The 20394-nt window shown below is 37.8% G+C and overlaps 1 protein-coding gene across 4 annotated transcripts in view; it reads right to left on the bottom strand.

The window, feature by feature from the left end:
- ATG10 (autophagy related 10) overlaps positions 1 to 20394 on the bottom strand; it is a 234428-nt gene that overhangs the window by 3626 nt on the left and 210408 nt on the right. For all 4 annotated transcript variants that reach the window (XM_081231548.1, XM_081231551.1, XM_081231549.1 and 1 more), the window contains 2 exons: positions 1126 to 1223; positions 112 to 227 (listed from right to left, as the gene is read on the bottom strand). In XM_081231548.1, coding sequence (XP_081087674.1) covers positions 112 to 227; positions 1126 to 1223 — 214 coding nt within the window. The remainder of the gene's footprint in view (positions 1 to 111; positions 228 to 1125; positions 1224 to 20394) is intronic.

Raw genomic sequence — 20394 nt, 5'->3', positions numbered from 1 at the left:
GAAAGCAGGCTTAATACATGGTGGTGCCAGCAGGGACGACATATCGAAGTGCAAAAGAGACAACAGGATCTTTGCAACAGTGAAACATGCAGCGCAGGCTTCTCTTTTTACCTTGTCTGTCGACATTTCCTTCATCCTGAAAGGCTGCTCTGGCGTAACTCAGAGGCAGATTCAGCCCGACAGCTGGCCCTACCATGCTCAGCCATGACGTGATGTAGTTGACATTCCTGGGAAATAAGTGAAACACAGAAAACTCTGTTTCCATTGTAGTTGTTTGAGTGGTAGAAAATCAGTTACCAACAATCATGGAAATGAGGCTTTCTTTTTTTTTTTTTTTTTCTTTTTTGCGGTATGTGGGCCTCTCACTGTTGTGGCCTCTCCCGTTGCGGAGCACAGGCTCCGGACGTGCAGGCTCAACGGCCATGGCTCATGGGCCCAGCCACTCCACGCATATGGGATCTTCCCAGACTGGGGCATGAACCCATGTCCCCTGCATTGGCAGGCATACTCTCAACCACTGCACCACCAGGGAAGCCCGAGGCTTTCTTCAAAGACGTGTGCTCAGCACCTGGAATCTCAGCATTTCCAAATGCCAGCCTATTGCTTAACAGGGACTTGAGGGCCAAAGAGGCTGAGGATCCATCCCTCGCTAAAGCAGTTGAAGGGAAGGTCAAGGCACTGGGGCTCCTGACTTCCCTCAATGATTCCAAGTTGATGCAATTGACATTAGCTAAGGTAGCAGAGTGCAGTTAAGTGCATGGCTTGGAGGCAAAAGTGCCTGGGTTCAAATGCCAGTTCCACCGCTTAACTAGACGTGTGACCTTAGTGGAGTCATTTAGCCCCTCTGTGCTTTAGCTTCCTCCTCTGCAAACTGGGCAAAATAATGGTCCTTAGCTCAGAGGGGTGTTACAGGAATCCAGTGCTTTACTATATCTGAAATACTTAGAACAGTGCCTAGCACACAGTAAAAAAAAAAAAAAAAAAAAAAAAAAAATCAATAAATGTTAGCCATTATTATTATTACAAAGAATATTTCTTTGTTAGCTTAGCTTTTAGAATCACATAAAAAGATTTACACTTTTAAAATAAGAGTGAAAGCCAATGTAGCTTGATGGTGTTTCTTACCTATTGATTTTCTGAGAATTCTTTAACACAGGAGTCATGAATTCATTTGTCTTGCAGGGATGAAGAATAAAAAAGGGTTGTCCAAGTATCGGATGCTCCTGTAAGAATCAGAGATGGCCCAGGATTGCCAGCTTAAGTTACCTTGAAAAAGTTAAAATCCACAATCTGGTTTACTCCTTTAAGATAAAGGTTTGTTTTAAATTTCAAGTTATAAAATTAAGATACAGATTGATTCCCATTTTGAAATATAATTCATAACCCAAACATGAGAAAAAGTTGGTGAGAAGAAACTATTTATCGATAAAGCACAGGCACTCAATACAAGCTGCAGATACATTTACCAGTTCCCTCTAACTGTTCTTTAGCTAGTGTCTCCTTTGGCCTATAATTATTCTTCAGTTTTAACTCAAGGATATCCATGAAGTCCAGGAGCCTGACCATCTGAACAATGCATTTCATTCATCTCTTTGTCAATGGTAAGGGGACCAAAATCATTCACATATTTTCTTACATAAATTTTGTCAACATGTTAATTGTTTCAGGCCTAACTGCATCCAGTGCCAGTGGGCACATGTCCAGTGAGTAGACGGGATAGGGGGTGGGGTGGAAGAGGGGAACGACTGGCACTATTTAAATTGCATTGCTTCTGTCTGTCTGTCTGTCTCTCCCTGAGTTTCTCTGTTTATCTATGTCTCTCCTTCTGTCTCCCCCAAGCCTACGGGGCTGTTTCCGTAAGTTCAAAGTCTGTAAGACGGAACTCCACTGCCTTTATCAGAGAATGACTGGATGTAAGATACAGGTCAGACTGCTGCCAAGTTAGGGATGTGAACATCATTTGGCAAACATTGGGGAGCCCTAGAAGGTTTCTATATAGTGAGTGATCGATGCATAAATTATACCAGTGCAAAAACAATTATTGTTGATACATTTATCAATTGCTTACATTGTGCATTAGCCATTATGCCAGAGGTTGCAAACCCAAATACTGCTATGATCTGAATGTTTGTGTTCCCACAAATTCATACACTGAAATCCTAATGCCCAGTGTGATGGTATTAGGAGGTAGGGCCTTTGGGAAGCGCTTAGGTCATGAGGGTGGAGCCCTCATGATGAGATTAATGCCTTTATAAAAGAGGCTCCAGAGGGCTACCTTGCCCCTTTCTGCCATGAGAGAAGTCTGCAACTTGGAAAAGGGCCCTCACGAGAGAGGGCTGGAGACCTAAACCTGGTCTCAGACTTCCAGCCTCCAGAACTGTAAGAAATAACTTTCTGTTGTATATCAACTACCCAATCTGTGGTATTTTGCTATAGCCACCCAAAGAGACCAAGACAACTACCTATGAAGACCAGGCAGGTGACCCGAAGGGGTGAGGCCAATTAACTACACCAGCAGGTGAAGAGGACTGTGGGGATCTGGAGAGCCCAGCCGAGTCTGTTTTTGCCACTCTGCTTCAGCCAGTTGTGCCATGTGGGGTGCAGGCTTGGTGGGCCAGGTCTTCCCATTTGTCAAAATAACCTAGAAATCCAGATTTTTATGCAAAACCCCCTAAATTTAAATATGGGCACATTTTTTTAAAAACATGGTGCGGGCCAAATAAAACCAGCCTGTAGGCTAGATCTCGACTGGGGGCTGCCTAGCTTCTTCTCCTGGCTTCTTCTCTTCTCAGCCAGTCCAAGGAGAAGCTGAACTCAGAGCTGTCCATGGGAAGAATTGTATCCTGCTGCCTCCACTGTCTAACCCTAAAACATTCATGGCTGTGCACAAGTGAACACACCCAACCATAAGAAATGGGAGGAATAGTTCCATTTGTATGGGTGACATTGGGCATGGAGATGCATGTGTTTGTGAGCACGTGTGTGCGTGTGTGGTGAGGGCTGAGCTATCTGCTGGGAGTAGGTTGGAGTATGTCTCCCGGAGTGCCACCTCTGGATGTCTCTGCCCAGGGTCCTGATTCTCACACAGAGCTTGAGCTCCCATCTCCTGCTCTCTCCCTACCCCTCATTTCTGTCCCTAACCAGATGCTGGGGTCACAGCCCCAGATGTGTTATGCTTATCGCAAGTCCTCCTGTCCAACTTGATTCTGGCTCCCTTTACCTGCCTTAAACTAATATTTATTAATTCATCACATATCTAGTGATCATCTCTTATGTGTCTTCCACGAATAGTTCTGGATCTAGTTAGAGAGACCACTATCTCTAAGATAAACCAAGTCCCTGATCCCATGGAACTTACATTCCAGTGCAGGAGACAGCCAATAAACACATAGAACAAATAAGTAAACAGGATAATCTAGATAATAGTAAGTGCTATGAATAAAACAAAACAGGGTAATGTGATTTTGGAGGGACTGTGGTAATAATTTAGATTTGGTGAAAGGGAAGGCCTTACTGAGAGGTGATCTTTAAACAGAGATCAGAATGGCAAGAAAAACCCAACTGTGCAGAGAAACTTGATGGATACAGAAGACCATAAAGGGAAATGAGTATGGGAAATGTACACAGGAAATGTGAAAGAATTTTAGAATCATCCTGGACTAAAATAATTATTGTTTATAGAGCTGAGATTTAAAAGGTTAAATTTAGTCTAAATTCTTTATGGATTACTTGTGTAGTAAACACTGGAAGGAATGAAGAGCAGTAACCAAATCTGTGAAGACATGTTACCTTCTTTAATAAAATGAAACCTAGACCTCCAAGGATGGCATTACATGGAACACTCATGAAGGGGAGAGTCAGCTCAGCCATGTCTCCACTCCTCCAGGACTCACCCTCCCCTTTGGCAGCCCTTGTTTCCCATGGCCACTCTCACGCTCATGGGGAAACTCCTCCAACTTTAAACACTTGAGCCCAAGTTTCCTGTAGCTGAGGTGGAATAGACTAGTCAAACAAGACTCTACCGAAAGCCTGGGAATACTGAAAGGGTAACAGAACACTAAGCAACAGGGCTCTAAAAGATCCAGAGTGTTACAATACTGGGGCTCCCAGGCCCATTTGAGTCATGGGGGACACTAGGAAGAGATCTTGGCTGGGCTTTCCCTTTCTGGCCTGCATGGTGGATGGAAGCACTCACAACCACTATGCAAGAGTGTCCTCCAAGAATCTTAACCCCTAATAATTCAGTCTCCTTGAGGAGATGGTAACTCTCATGAGGAATGGCTTCATCATATAGACAAGACCTTGCCTCTTCCTTACAGGTCTGTGGCCTAACATTTAAAAGACCTCAAAAGAATAACCACATCAGAGTATAACATACATCTGAGAGTTACAGACACACTTAAAGTTCAGGGGTCCATTTTGTAAGCAGATGTCGGCCCATGTCACATTGTAGCTCTGCTTATTTGATGCTCCTTAGTAAAGACTTGGACTTCATGTCTACAAGTCATCTTTTGCTCACTCCATATAGAAAGTAGATAAGATTAGGCTTGGTGGGCTTCCCTGGTGGCACAGTGGTTGAGAGTCTGCCTGCCGATGCAGGGGACACAGGTTCGTGCCCCGGTCTGGGAGGATCCCACATGCCGCGGAGCAGCTGGACCCGTGAGCCATGGCCGCTGAGCCTGCATGTCTGGAGCCTGTGCTCCGCAATGGGAGAGGCCACAACAGTAAGAGGGCTGCGTACCGCAAAAAAAAATCTGTAGTTAAGACTTAAGTTCTGCTCCACTACTTAGTAGCTGTGAGCTTTGAGGCAAACCACTTAATCATTTCATGTCACTGTTTCCTCATCTGATAACTGGGACTAATTATAGTATCTACCTCATAGATTGACTGTGTTACTTCAATGAAAAAATGCCAGAAAACTGTTCAAAATAGTGCCTGACATATATAATAAGCACTTAGTTGGCTATTATTATTAAACCCATTGTTATCTAAACAGACAAGGATAATAGCACCCAGACATCCAGAATATTGTCTTATAATACCTTATAACAAAGTCCAATTTCAATATGTAAAAACAAAAAGCTCCTATAGAGTTATGCAACACAGGAAAAATATCACTGACCAGTGTCTAAATGTTTAGGAACATTTGACAACTGATTATAACCAAGGGCAAGAAAACTCTAAATTAGTAAAAAGTCTATGTACAATATATATGGCAATTAGAATTATCAATATATTGGTATTCAGGACAAATTAATGGAAAATAATTTAAAGAATTTAAATTAAAATACAAGTTCAGGCACTTCAAAAACCCTGCAGTAATCTACAGCATTTTAATATTCATTTTTCCTCAAACAAAATAAAAACAGTTAGATTAGCATTTAAGGTTATATTCTAATAAAATGCATGGTAATGCTTATGTGAAACACTTTTTTAAATAATAAGGACTTTCATGCCTTAGAATAGCTTTTAGATCAGCTTGGACAGTTCTTTAATACAGGTTTGACGACAGTAAAAAAAATTCTTTGCCTTTTATTATGTTAAGAACTTATATTTATATAATTAGAATATATTTAAAGCAACGACTGCCTTTAAAAATCAAATGTTTAAATTGTATTTTAAACATAAAAATTATATTGTTTTGGTAAGATGCTTTGGTTTAAAAAAGCCAAGCTATGAGATGTTGATCTTCTTATAATAGAAATTATAATAAGGGACATTTGTGTAATCTCTTGAGAAAAGTTTTATAAATAAATAACAATAGGAGTAGACTTATAGCTATAGCAGAATGATATAGAGGTCAACAAATTTCCTTGAAAAACAAGTATAAAACTGAACAAAATTGTCCAAAAAACCCCACTTCTGGGATGTGGAAATCAACCAAAGGCAAATAAAAAATTTGATAAGTGTTTAACTCGTGAAAAGCTGCTAGAACCTCAAGTCAGACACAGAGAGAGTCTTCAGCCTTCTTGCCTAGAAATACTCTCATACTCTCCTCCACCTCCACCTGGCTCCGCAACAGGGAAGTTTTACGGGAGTGGAGCAGGCCATGAGAATCAGTAGCTGTGCTGCTAGAAGGGCTGACTTGATTTCCAACAGTCAAAGAAAACTACTGCCCGGTGGCATTAGCAATAAAATCTAATAGGGAGATCTTGGAGGTGAGACAGTTGTAGAACGGCTAGGTAAGCTCTCCAGGCATCCTGGGCTGATGGGAACTAAGCACATGTTCAGGGGAGGTACAAGAAGCCCTGATGAAAAGTAAAAGCTGACGATGACAACTTGAACATTAACTGAAATTTGGATATGCTCCCAACCCACACACACATCCATGAACAAATGAGGGAAGGCTTATAGGCCTGAGGTATATAAGCACAACCTCTGTCCAATCACTGGCTAACCAGCAAGGTATGCAGATAGAGCTGGTGACCCTGCGGAAGTCAGGAAAAAACATGAAAATAAGAATGAAAGACAAAATGGAGACATGAATGGCCACACTTACAGAGTAGGCAAATTCTGCAGGTAAAACCTAGGAAAGCTACTAAAACAGACAAACAAAAACAACAGCAACAATAACAAAGAGACAACCCTCAGGGAAAAATATAGGAATCCAGAATTGCTACAATATATTATCTAAATTGTCTAGTTTTCAAAGAAATTTATGAGACAGGCAAAGAAACATAAAAGATACACACAAAGGGAAAAAAATCTATTAATAAAAACTGACTCTGAGTGGGCCTGGTTATCAGATTTACATAGAATTCAAAGCAGCTATTATAAATATGTTTGAAGAATTAAAGAAAACTATATTAAAAGAGTTAAAAGGGGAAAATTATGATAATAACTCTGCAAATAGGTAATCTCAATCAAAGAACACAAACTATAAAAAGAACCAAATAAAAATTTGGAGTTGGAAAGTATAATACAGAAATAAAAAATTCACTAGATGGGTTCAACAGTAGATATGAGATGGCAATAAAAAGAATTAATGATTTTGAAGATATGTTAATAGAAATTATTCAATCTGAAGGGAAAAAAAATGAAGAAAAAAGAACAAAGCCTCAGAGACCTGTGGGACAATACCAGGCATACCAGCATACCCGTAGTAGGAGTCTGAGAAGGAAAGGAGAGAGAAAAGGGCAGGCAAAATGTTTGAAGAAATACTGGCTGAAAAGTTCTAAACTTTGATGAAAAACATTTAAGCTACAGATACAAGCAGCTCAACAAACCCTAAGTAGAAACACAAAAATCCACAACTAGACACATCATAGTCAAATGGCCAAAAGCCAAAGACAGGAGAAAATCTTAAAAGTAGCAAGAGAGCAAGAACTCATCACATAAAGAGGAATAAGAACACAATAAAGGCTGGCTTCTCATAGCAGCAGAAAGACATATTCAAGTCCTGGGAAAAAAAACCCCTAGAACTGTCAATCAAGAATTCTATATCCAGCAAAACTGTCCTTCAAAAATGAAGGTAATGTAAATACATTCTCAAGGAACAGACTGAGAGAATTCCTTGCTAGCTGACTTGCCTATAAGATATACTAAAGGAAGTCCTTCAGGCAATAATACCAGAGGGTATTATTGAGATACCATAGGGTAACTCAAATCCACAGGAAAAAATAAAAAGCATCATAAATGGTAAACATAAAAAATGAGCTAAGTATATTTTCTTCTCTTAATTACTTTAATAGACATAGGATTATATAAGCAAAAATTATAATACGGTAGTGTTGGGTTTATAACATACATAAATGTAATATACATGACAATAATAGCACAAAGGAAGGGAGGGGATAAAACTATATGGAACAAAGTTACTCTATTTTAGCCACCTTAAGTCAGTACTAACTTGTGCTCCTGCCATTAGAATGTTAGTAAAGGTATTGTTTTTGAGAGCATTTAGAACTCAAAAGGTCCTTCTTGTTTTTAAATAAATCCTTTAAGTATGTTATTAATCAAAGTTAGCCTTGTGACTTGAGCCAATACTATTTTTTTCAGTCACATTCAATGAGCTTATCCTGTAAGCCAAGCAATTTGTATTCAGACAAAGTAAGGTAGAGGATTTACAAATAATTTGAGGCATTTGATCAGTGTAGACAATCTGGATAATATTCTTCAAAAGTCTTTTTTCTGCAATGGAGATTTTTTAAAGTTTACACTATCAGGAAGGATTATCTGCATTTTCTGCTTTCTCCTTCAGACAGCCAGAATCAGAGATAAAAGCATCTTTACTTGGTTTAGGAATTATGTGTTGGAGTTAAAAAAATCTAAAATTCTACACCTTATTTGTTTAACATACCATTTTCAGAAATGGAAGAACATCAAAACTGTCAGGATCTCTTTAGTGACATTTCTTAGATCAATTCAGAAGGTAAATTTGTGTGAAAGTGCTACCATCTGCTGTCAGTACTAATGAACTGATGCAAATCTGCGCTGGGAAAAATGTCAGTGTGTAAATGCAGGCAGCCAATGAACTGTGTTAGGCTTACAACTCAATAAACACTTCTACTGGAACAAAGTTCTGCTAAATGGTTTTCCGTGAAAGTAGAAATGATGGGTCAGATTTCTATCTCTGTAACTCCAGAGGAGTTATAGTGGCACATTCTCTTATGAAATTTAATTTAGCACAATCTCTTATGAAATTTAATTTAGCAATGGTTAAATGTCTCATAAAATAAGTCTGACATGAATACTGTGAATTGGTTTCAGAACTATTAGATATGACTATCATAAGGAAATGATAATACTGCACCTTCATTCTTACATCTAATAAATGAGTTACTTGGTTCACTTCTTAATTTTCTTGGCTCTCCAGGATAGCACAAATATAATTTCACGTGCTAAGCTTTCATCCAGTTTCACATTCCAGACTGATCAAATTTGCCTTCCACACGGGGCACATTCCTTAGAAATGGAGAAGGGTATCTCCTTCATCCTGCCTCCTCAGGCTAGGAAAGGAAAATGGCCACTGAGCACCTACAGTATCAGGCACTGTACTAAGAGCTTTGCAGAGGTCCCCTTTCCCAATAACTCTTTGAGATAGGCTTTATTATTGCCACTTTGGAGAACAAGTTCCAAGAGATTATGCCTTACAGTCATCCAAGTGAGCATCCAAAGTGCATGCTCATACACCGTACCTCCTCATCCCATTGACCAGAGCTGGCGTCAAGGATCGTCCCTGGTTTTAATCCTCTCCAGTCCACTTCTTTAAAAATCGATTTTTTTCAAATTTCAAATTAATGTATTTTCATAAAAATTATAAGAGCAATACATGGAGAGTTCAGAAAATACAGAAAAGAACAATGAATAAAAACAGAATTATCTAAAACTGCCCAACTCAGATTTATTCCGTTTGGTGAATTTCCTTTCAGATCTTTTATACACATGTTTATAGTTTTCTGTTGCTTTTTATTCACTGAACAGATATTTATCAAGTGCCTACTATGTGCCAGTCCCATCATATGCATCTTTTGTCAATCAGTTCTTTGTCTTCTGTTTTACTAATTTCTGCACTTATTTTTATTATTTCCTTTCATATAATTTGTTTGGTTTTCTTATTCATTTATATTAGTTCTTTAGTATCTTTTGAGGATATTGATTCTTTTCATTCATTCAACCACCATTGTGAGCCATGCACTGGGTCAAATGTTAGTAATACAATGGTACATAAACAGATTACCCTTGCTCTCATAAAAGTTGCTGAAACAGTCAAAACATTTTTTATTTCCAGATTTGTCATTAAATTATTTTCATGATGATTTAGATATGAAATGTATTATTAAATAATTAAATCAATAATTTTTCTCCTTTGTTATTTCTTTTATCATTTTTATGTTTTAAAAATCCTCTTCATAAGTCAGAAAGAGAAAAACAAATATCACATATTAACACATATATGTGGAATCTAGAAAAATGGTACAGATGAACCTATTTGCAGGGCAGGAATAGAAACCCAGACATAGAGAACGGATGTGTGGATACAGGGTTGGAAGGGGAGGGTGGGCTGAATTGGGAGATTAGGTTTGACATAAATATACTACCATGTGTAAAATAGATAGGTAGTGGGAACCTGCTATATAGCACAGGGAGCTCAGCTCGGTGCTCTATGATGACCTAGATGGGTAGGATGGGGGGGAGGGAGGTCCAAGAAGGAGGGGATAAATGTATACATATAGCTGATTCACTTCACTGTACAGCAGAAACTAACACAACACTGTAAAAGCAACTATACTCCAATAAAAAAAAATCCTCTTCAGAATTAGAAAACCAGATATTTACCTATATTTATGTACAGTTTATCATGACACTTCTTGCTGTTCCCCGAACACAATGCTTTTTCTTACCTCCAGACCTTTGAACATGCAGTTCTCTCTGCCGGGAACACCCTCCCCCCAACACACACACTAATGTCCTTTTCTTCCCTACAGATCTCAGCTTTCTTTTACCCCAACTCTGTATCAGGTGCCCTCCCTCTGTGTTCCCACTGCACCCATGCTTAAGCCTATTGCTTAATTCCTCAATGTTCTGTATAGGAGATTGACTGTTTATAGGAGTCCTCCTCTACTATAATTTCTTGAGGGCAGAAGAAATATTCTGACTATTATTTTAATCTCAGCATCCAGGACAGTGCCTTTCATCTAGTAGGCACTCGACAATAATTTGTGGAATTACTGCACAGAAAAAGACATCCTACTATGCCAAAGTAAATTATTACTGGCACATGCAGCCTGTTCCATAAAGGAGAATATTTGTGCAGGAATCACCAATGGCCTCCACGAAAGAGACCAAAACATTCTCTCTCCTTGGCACAAAACCAGGGGCAGCACCTCCTGTACATTTATAAGTGTCCCCAGATAAGAAATTCAATATCTGTTTTCTGAAATATTTCCTCCAAAGTGTACCTAAGAACAAAGGAGAGTTTGAGGGTATGGTTAGGAATAACTCTCTATGTAAAAAACTTATGTCAACTATACAATATATTCTAAAATCTACTGGTTTCTACATAAAAATAATATCTTTCATTATCATTTTAAAAAACTGATGCAAGATGCATATTTTAGTTCTGTGAATTAGCCTTCCCTCTGCCATGCCACCCTATTCCCCTAAGGTTTGTCACTCAGACTTAGAAGCAGATCAAATGCTACTAAAATATGTAATAAACTCATGCCTTTCTACTTAACTCACTCCTTCATTACTTCATGCAATTTTTGCTCGTGCATTCAATAAACAGCACTGAATACCTAATGTGGGTAAGGCTCTATGCTAAACATTTGTCCATCTAGCCATCCACCTCCCCACTCATTTATTCAACAAATATTTATGGAGCCTGTTCTATGTACCAGGCACTGTTCTAGGCACTGGAAATATAAGTACACTCAAGACAGAAGCAAAATCTGCTCTTACAGAGGTTACTTTTAGTTTGAAATACTAGAAAGATATAAAACAACATCTTATTATCTCAGCTCCTGAGGTTTACAGTCAGATACATGCCCAGGATTGAAAGTCCCAGATCGCACCTCAAGGGCAGAGAGTTCCAAAGGTAAAGTAAGTTTGTCACTACTCACTTCCCTTCCCTTAGGATTTCTAAAGAGAACGGAAAAGCAGATCCCCAGGGAGAATAGCAGTGTCACCTGGTCTAATAATGGGAGATGAATAATAGGACTTGTGACCAGTAACAAGAAAAGCTGGCACGGGAGACACCCTCGGTGGGAGGGATTTTTTTTTTTTCCATCATTTGGAAAGAAGGCATGGGGAGGCTTCACACTCCACAGAAAACTGTGTGGGTGATCACAGTGGCACTAGCATAGAATGAGATGTTCCCCACTGTAGGATGGAGGGTTTCCTAAGGAAGACATATAAGTACCTGAGGCCATAGAGGAGCTCACCAGTAAAGTAAAGGAAAACCACAATGCAGAGGTGGCCAAGCCTGAGACCCCACACATAGAAAGAAGGCTTGTTCCCTGGAATGATACTCATGGTATCCAGGTATCATGATATCCTGATGCCTGGAACTCAACTACTATTTTCACCCAGCAGAGCTAATGCTTATTGTAGTTGTGCGATTCCTATAATTCTATATTGAGTGCTCTGCAATGAGAAACACCAAACTGAACACAGGGTGTATAAATCTCCATGAGCTGAGAGCGACCTTGAGTCAAATGAAATAGGTCATCTCCTCTCCTCATTTCTCCCCATGCTCCCGTTAGGACAGCTGCAATGAAAGGATTACAGAAATCACTATAATACACAACATTTAAAAGGCACAAACCCAGGAATACAGGAACGCAGAGAAAGAAAAGGTCAGTTTTGTCTGGGAGGAGAAATGAGTAGCAAAGATTTCCTGAAGATGTGGTATTTAACCTGGTCCAAACCCTAAAGGATGGGCAGGACTTGGAGCAGGGGAAGAGTGTGGCAGTAGAACTGAAGACAGAAAGAGGCTACTCTAAGTTTAATGGGAAGGGAGTTAAGTGAGAGGCACAGAGACTTCCATCTTTTGAGTAAGACTAACAAGTTTGGTAAACTGAAGAAGAAAAAAAATGCCTGTTTTTTTTGTTGTTGTTTGTTTTGTTTTTTTGGTGTGTTGTTAAATGATTGAGGCAATCCCTATAAGTTCTAAAGTATTTGCTGGAAATAATCAACACACAAGACAAAGAAGGTTTGAAGTTCGAGCAACCTTCTCTTATAGCTTTGAAAAAAAGACAGGGAAAAAGGGGTGAAAGAAGATATACCCTGGTACACATTTTTACCCCTAATAAGTGCATGAGGATATAGTTAGAAAGACAGTGAGAAAATATTTAAGAAAAAAAATATGTGGAAAGAAATGAAAGTCATGCCCAAGTACCCAAGAAAGGTCCCCAAGCTATGCTTTGCTCTAGATGTACCTGTTGACATTTTGTGGCCAGTTAATTGGGAATAAAATTCTAGTGGTGTTTGGAAAGGTGGATTTAAAAAAAAATAGACAGTTCCTCAAATTCATATGTTGCACAGAAGCCACTAGGCTTCCTAGAATTTTTATTAAAAATTACAGACACCACAGCAATAGTCCTCAGATATGACCTCTTCTGCTAACAAAAACTTTCTTTTCATGGCTCCAGAGGGAGTCCAGAAACTAATTCTCCCACCCCTGCATAAATCTACAAAGGGCTCCCTCCTTGGGCTGCTGACAGTCCCAACTGCGACTTCTGGATTAGAGAGCAGAGTTTTAATATAATTATAGAGTCTATATATGGGTTGTTGCTTTAAGCAACACCATTAATATGCCAGAACTCTGCATTCTTAAACTTATTCACTTATCAATTTATTGTACATAATTTAATCTTTCTGTATTTTGATATGCAAAATGGAAATAGCTCTGCTGATACTTCACAGGGTGAAAGGAGATAACCAACAAGACGATTATAAAGCTTGCTGGGGGAAAAAAGAGCTTATGTAAATGTCTATTAATTAAACAGGAACGGCTGCACAACTAGGTCAGGCATGATGATAAGACGGAACAACCCACCCCAGCCATCAGCATCAAAAGGAAGAAATGAGCATTTAATGCTAATAGCACTTGTTGGTTGCATTTTATAAAGAATATTAAATTGTAATATTCTGTAACATAACATGGAATAGCATATTTCAGACGATCCTCAAAGCATTCTTTGATAGAACATAAACTTATTAGAGACAACAGCCAAAAACAAAAACAAAAACACAAGTCAATTACTAATGAAGAACTTGCAAAAAGCTAATCAAAGCTCTCATCCAGAGAAAATGAGAAAATCTGAGCTCAGAATGATTTTGTATATTGATGAGATTTTATACAGCACCACAGAAAGAAAATTAAAGCAGCTTTAAACGAAGACAAAAAGGACTTTAAGTCTCCGTTAAAAAGCCTTGTTATGGTCCATATCAATGTATTAAAATGTTCTGTTTGGGTGGAAACATCCATTTTTTTAAAATACCTGATGCATGGTGCTGGCAGTAGAGGACACACTCGGTTTCCTGTCTCTTTGGTCAAATCCCTGAGTTGTGGGAGGGTCACACAGAAGAACCTTCATTCAGCCTCCACCCATTTTGTACAAATCTGCTCAGAGAGGTGTTCTTATCTACGTCTCTGGCACTCAGAAATTATTGAGTCAAGACTCATGTCCAGATTCAAGAATAGAACTTAGTCTTTCTCTACCAACACCAAGCCTACTGAGACTAAATGTGGCACTTGAGCATGAAACAACTTGCAGGCATTACATTTATTCTATTCTTGTCTTAAAGGAAAACAATAGGGAGCTTGTGCTTTCCAAGCATTAATTCTTCTTCTTTTTTTTCCCCTTCTACTACGTTACATAACGGTGACAATTTTGGGCTCACTAAGTTTATTTCTGGGATACTCATTAAAACAGTGACACCACTTTAGATTATGTTGGGGTATAATAAAGTGGTGAATCAGCAATCAGAAAAGTCAAGGATTTTCAAGAACAAACTCACAAAACAGCTTAATTTATTGGTAACCAGATATTAATGTCTAGCAACTATCACATAGGAAGATGTTTTATGAGCAACACAAAATAAATAGCAGTCTGTTAGTATAATTACTTTTTAGGATGATGCCAAATAGAATTTTAATGTAACAGAAAAACATACAGATTAATCTTTAAGATGATTTTTTAAAATACCACAATGCTTCTCTTTATGTAAATATAATCAATATAAATTTCTAACAAAACACCCCAGTTTACAGCTAACAGGCATTTCCTTCCTGACTCTTACCCAGTTTTGATAATTAAAATATTCTTTTTATTCCCAGAAGCAGATTCCTAGTGATTTCTTTAAGTTAAAATCAGTTTTTCTCTTTAGAAGTGCGCTAGAAAGAGACTCTATGAAGAAAATTCCTAAGGATGTGATAAACCCATTATACAATCTGTTACTCATCTAATAATGAAAAATGTTAGGTAAAGATTGGACCTGTAAAAATTTAGCTACAATGAGATACTCCCCCAGTTTTTAGACTACTAGTCATTTGAAACCAGGAAACAAAAACAATGCTACTAATAGGCTATAGTATTAAGAAATCATATTCTTCTATATAAAAATATAATCATGGATTTTTTTTCAGGCAATAATTATATCCTGGTATTTTGCAAACAAGTGTTAGAAAGAGGAATAAGCTGATACATATGGGCAAGAATGGCAGTTTCTTATATTTAAAGATATTTTATTAACATATAAGCAACTTAATAATGTCAGGATTTAAAAAATGTACACTCTAATCCTATTTCCTGACCAAACATTTCTCCATAGTAACTTCTGTCAGAATCCTAAAAACTGATTTTTATACTTTGGATCTAGTTCTGTATTTTCTAGACAAGAAAGTCTAGGACACAAGAAAGAGCCTAAAGTCGAAAAAGAAAATCAGTAGCAGCAAATACAGAGGCTTTCCACATGAACTCAGGAGTGAATCCTGATTTAAAGGCTGAGCTCTGAGCTCACCATTATTTTTTTAAATTTTTTAATTTTATTTAATTTTATTTTTATACAGCAGGTTCTTATTAGTCATCAGTTTTATACATATCAGTGTATACATGTCAATCCCAATCTCCCAACTCATCACACCCCCAACCCACCCCCCATCACTTCCCCCCTTGGTGTCCATACGTTTCTTCTCTACATCTGTGTCTCTATTTCTGCCCTGCAAACCGGTTCATCTGTACCATTATTCTAGGTTCCACATATATGCATTAATATATGATACTTGTTTTTCTCTTTCTGGCATACTGCACTCTGTATGACAGTCTTTAGATTCATCCACATCTCTACAAATGACCCAATTTCGTTCCTTTTTATGGCTGAATATTATTCAATTGTATATATGTACCACAACTTCTTTATCCATTTGTCTGTCGATGGGCATTTAGGTTGCTTCCATGACCTGGCTATTGTAAACAGTGCTGCAATGAACATTGGGGTGCATGTGTCTTTTTGAATCAGGGTTTTCTCGGAGTATATTCCCAGGAGTGGGATTGTTGGGTCATATGGTAGTTCTGTTTTTAGTTTTCTAAGGAGCCTCCATACTATTCTCCATAGTGGCTGTATCAATTTACATTCCCACCAACAGTGCAATAGGGTTCCCTTTTCTCGACACCCTCTCCAGCATTTGCTGTTTGTAGATTTTCGGATGATGCCCATTCTAACTGGTGTGAGGTGATATCTCATTGTAGTTTTGATTTGCATTTCTCTAATAATTAGTGATGTTGAGCAGCTTTTCATGTGCTTCTTGGCCATCTGTATGTCTTCTTTGGAGAAATGTCTATTTAGGTCTTGTGACCATTTTTTGATTGGGTTGTTTGTTTTTTTAATACTGAGCTGCATGGGCTGTTTATATATTTTAGAGATTAATCCTTGGTCTGTTGATTCATTTGCAAACATTTGTTCCCATTCTGAAGGTTGTCTTTTCATCTTGTTTGTAGTTTCCTTTGCTGTGCAAAAGATTTTAAGTTTCATCAGGTCCCATTTGTTTATTTTTGGTTTTATTTCCATTACTCTAGTAGGTGGATCAAAAAAGATCTTGCTGTGATTTATGTCAAAGAGTGTTCTTCCTATATTTTCCTCTAAGAGTTTTATAGTGTCCAGTCTTACATTTAGGTCTCTAATCCACTTTGAGTTTATTTTTGTGTATGGTGTTAGGAAGTGTTCTAATTTCATTCTTTTACATGTAGCTGTCTAGTTTTCCCAGCACCACTTATTGAAGAGACTGTCTTTTCTCCATTGTATACCCTTGCCTCCTTTGTCATAGATTAGTTGACTATAGGCACGTGGGTTTATCTCTGGGCTTTCTATCCTGTTCCATTAATCTATATTTCTGTTTTTGTGCCAGTACCATACTGACTTGATAACTGTAGCTTTATAGTATAGTCTGAAGTCAGGGAGTCTGATTCCTCCAACTCTGTTTTTTTCCCTCAAGACTGCTTTGGCTATTTGGGGACTTTTGTGCCTCCATACAAATTTTAAGATATTTTTGTTCCAGTTCTGTAAAAAAATGCCATTGGTAATTTGATAGAGGTTGCATTGAATCTGTAGATTCTTTGGGTAGTATAGTCATTTTCACAATGTTGATTCTTCCAATCCAAGAACATGGTATATCTCTCCATCTGTTGGTAACATTTTTAATTTCTTTCATCAGTGTCTTATAATTTTCTGCATACAGGTCTTTTGTCTCCCTAGGTAGGTTTATTTCTAGGTAGTTTATTCTTTTCATTGCAGTGGTAAATAGGAGTGTTTCCTTAATTTCTCTTTTAGATTTTTCACCATTAGTGTATAGGAATGCAAGAGATTTCTATGCATTAATTTTGTATCCTGCAACCTTACCAAATTCATTGGTTAGCTCTAGTAGTTTTCTGGTGGCATCTTTAGGATTCTCTATTTATAGTATCATGTCATCTGCAAACAGTGACAGTTTTACTTCTTCTTTTCTGATTTGTATTCCTTTTATTTCTTTTTCTTCTCTGATTGCCATGGCTGGGACTTCCAAAACTATGTTGAATTATAGTGGCAAGAGTGAACATCTTTGTCTTGTTCCTGATCTTAGAGGAAATGCTTTCAGTTTTCCTCCATTGAGAATGATGTGTGCTGTGAGTTTTTCATATATGGCCTTTATTATGTTGAGGTAGGTTCCCTCTATGCCCACGTTCTGGAGAGTTTTTATCATAAATGGGTGATGAATTTTGTCAGAAGCTTTTTCTGCATCTATTGAGATGATCATATGGTTTTTCTTCTTCAATTTGTTAATATGGTGTATCACACTGATTGATTTGCGTATATTGAAGAATCCTTGCATTCCTGAGATAAACCCCACTTGATCACAGTGTATGATCCTTTTAATGTGCTGTTGGATTCTGTTTGCTAGTACTTTGTTGAGGATTTTTGCATCTATGTTCATCAGTGATATTGGCCTGTAATTTTCTTTTTTTGCAGTATCTTTGTCTGGTTTTGGTATCAGGGTGATGGTGGCCTCATAGAAGGAATTTGGGAGTGTTCCTTCCTCTGCAATTTTTTGGAAGAGTTTGAGAGGATGGGTGTTAGCTCTTCTCTAAATGTTTGATAGAATTCACCTGTGAAGCCATCTGGTCCTGGACTTTTGTTTGTTGGAAGATTTTTAATCACAGTTTCAATTTCATTACTTGTGATTGGTCTGTTCATATTTTTTATTTCTTCCTGGTTCAGTTGTGGAAGGTTATACTTTTTAAAGAATTTGTCCATTTCTTCCAGGTTGTCCACTTTATTGGCATAGAGTTGCTTGTAGTAGTCTCTTAGAATGCTTTGTACTTCTGCGGTGTCTGTTGTAACTTCTCTTTTTTCATTTCTAATTTTATTGATTTGAGTCCTCTCCCTCTTTTTCTTGATGAGTCTGGCTAATTGTTTATCAATTTTGTTTATCTTCTCAAAGAACCAGCTTTTCATTTTACTGATCTTTGTTATTGTTTTGTTTCTATTTCATTTATTTCTGCTCTGATCTTTATGATTTCTTTCCTTCTACTAACTTTGGGTTTTGTTTGTTCTTCTTTCTCTGGTTCCCTTAGGTGTAAGGTTAGATTGTTTATTTGAGATTTTTCTTGTTTCTTGAGGTAGGCTTGTATTGCTGTAACCTTCCCTTTTAGAACTGCTTTTGCTGCATCCCATAGCTTTTGGATCATCGTGTTTTCATTGTCATTTGTCTCTAGGTATATTTTGATTTCCTCTTTGATTTCTTCAGTGATCTCTTGGTTATTTAGTTACATATTGTTTAGCCTCCATGTATTTGTGTTTTTACATTTTTTTCCCTGTTATTGATTTCTAATTTCATAGCATGTGGTCAGAAAAGATGCTTGATACGATTTCAATTTTCTTAAATTTACTGAGGTTGATTTGTGACCCAAGATGTGATCTATCCTGGAGAATATTCCGTGTGCACTTGAGAAAAAAGTGTAATCTGCTGTTTTTGAGTGGAATGTTCTATAAATATAAATTAAGTCTACCTGGTCTATTGTGTCATTTAAACCTTATGTTTCCTTATTAATTTTCTGTTTGGATGATCTGTCCATTGGTGTAAGTGAGGTGTTAAAGTCCCCCACTATTATTGTGTCACTGTCAATTTCATCTTTTATAGCTGTTAGCAGTTGCCTTATGTATTGAGGTGCTCCTATGTTGGGAGCATATATATTTATAATTGTTGAATCTTCTTCTTGGATTGATCCCTTGATCATTATGTAGTGCCCTTCCTTGTCTCTTGTAACATTCTTTATTTTAAAGTCTATTTTATCTGATATGAGTATTGCTACTCCAGCTTTCTTTTGATTTCCATTTGCATGGAGTATCTTTTTCCATCCCCTCACTTTCAGTCTGTATGTGTCCCTAGATCTGAAGTGGGTCTCTTGTAGACAGCATATACATGGGTCTTGTTTTTGTATCCATTCAGCAAGCCTGTGTCTTTTGGTTGGAGCATTTAATCCATTCACGTTTAAGGTAATTATCGATATGTATGTTCCTATTACCATTTTCATAATTGTTATGGGTTTGTTTTTGTACGTCCTTTTCTTCTCTAGCGTTTCCCACTTAGAGAAGTTCCTTTAGCATTTGTTGGAGAGCTGGTTTGGTGGTGCTGAATTCTCTTAGCTTTTGCTTGTCTGTAAAGCTTTTGATTTCTCCATCGAATCTGAATGCGATCTTTGCCGGGTAGAATAATCTTGGTTGTGGGTTCTTCCCCTTCATCACTTTAAGTATATCATGTCACTCCCTTCTGGCTTGTAGAGTTTCTGCTGAGAAATCAGCTTTTAACCTTATGGGAGTTCCCTTGTATGTTATTTGTTGTTTTTCCCTTGTTGTTTTCAGTAATTTTTCTTTGTTTTTAATTTTTGTCAATTTGATTACTATGTGTCTCAGCATGTTTCTTCTTGGGTTTATCCTGCCTGGGACTCTCTGCACTTCCTGGACTTGGGTGGCTATTTCCTTTCCCATGTTAGGGAAGGTTTCAACTATAATCTCTTCAAATATTTTCTTGGGTCGTTTCTCTCTTTCTTCTCCTTCTGGGACCCCTATAATGAGAATGTTGCTGCGTTTAATCTTGTCCCAGAGGTCTCTTAGGCCGTCTTCATTTCTTTCCATTCTTGTTTCTTTATTCTGTTCAGTGGCAGTGAATTCCACCATTCTGTCTTCCAGGTCACTTATCCATTCTTCTGCCTCAGTTATTCTGCTATTGATTTCTTCTAGTGTATTTTTCATTTCAGTTATTGTATTCTTCATTTCTGTTTGTTTGTTCTTTAATTCTTCTAGGTCTTTGTTAAACATTTCTTGCCTCTTCTTGATCTTTGCCTCCATTCTTTTTCTGAGGTCCTGTATCATCTTCACTATCATTATTCTGAATTCTTTTTCTGGAAGGTTGCC

The sequence above is a fragment of the Mesoplodon bidens genome, assembly GCF_964165515.1.
Source record: "Mesoplodon bidens genome assembly, chromosome: 4".
NCBI classification, from domain to species: domain Eukaryota; kingdom Metazoa; phylum Chordata; class Mammalia; order Artiodactyla; family Ziphiidae; genus Mesoplodon; species Mesoplodon bidens.
The sequence above is the reverse complement of the archived record's forward strand: the minus strand, read 5'-3'. Positions and strand labels throughout refer to the sequence as shown.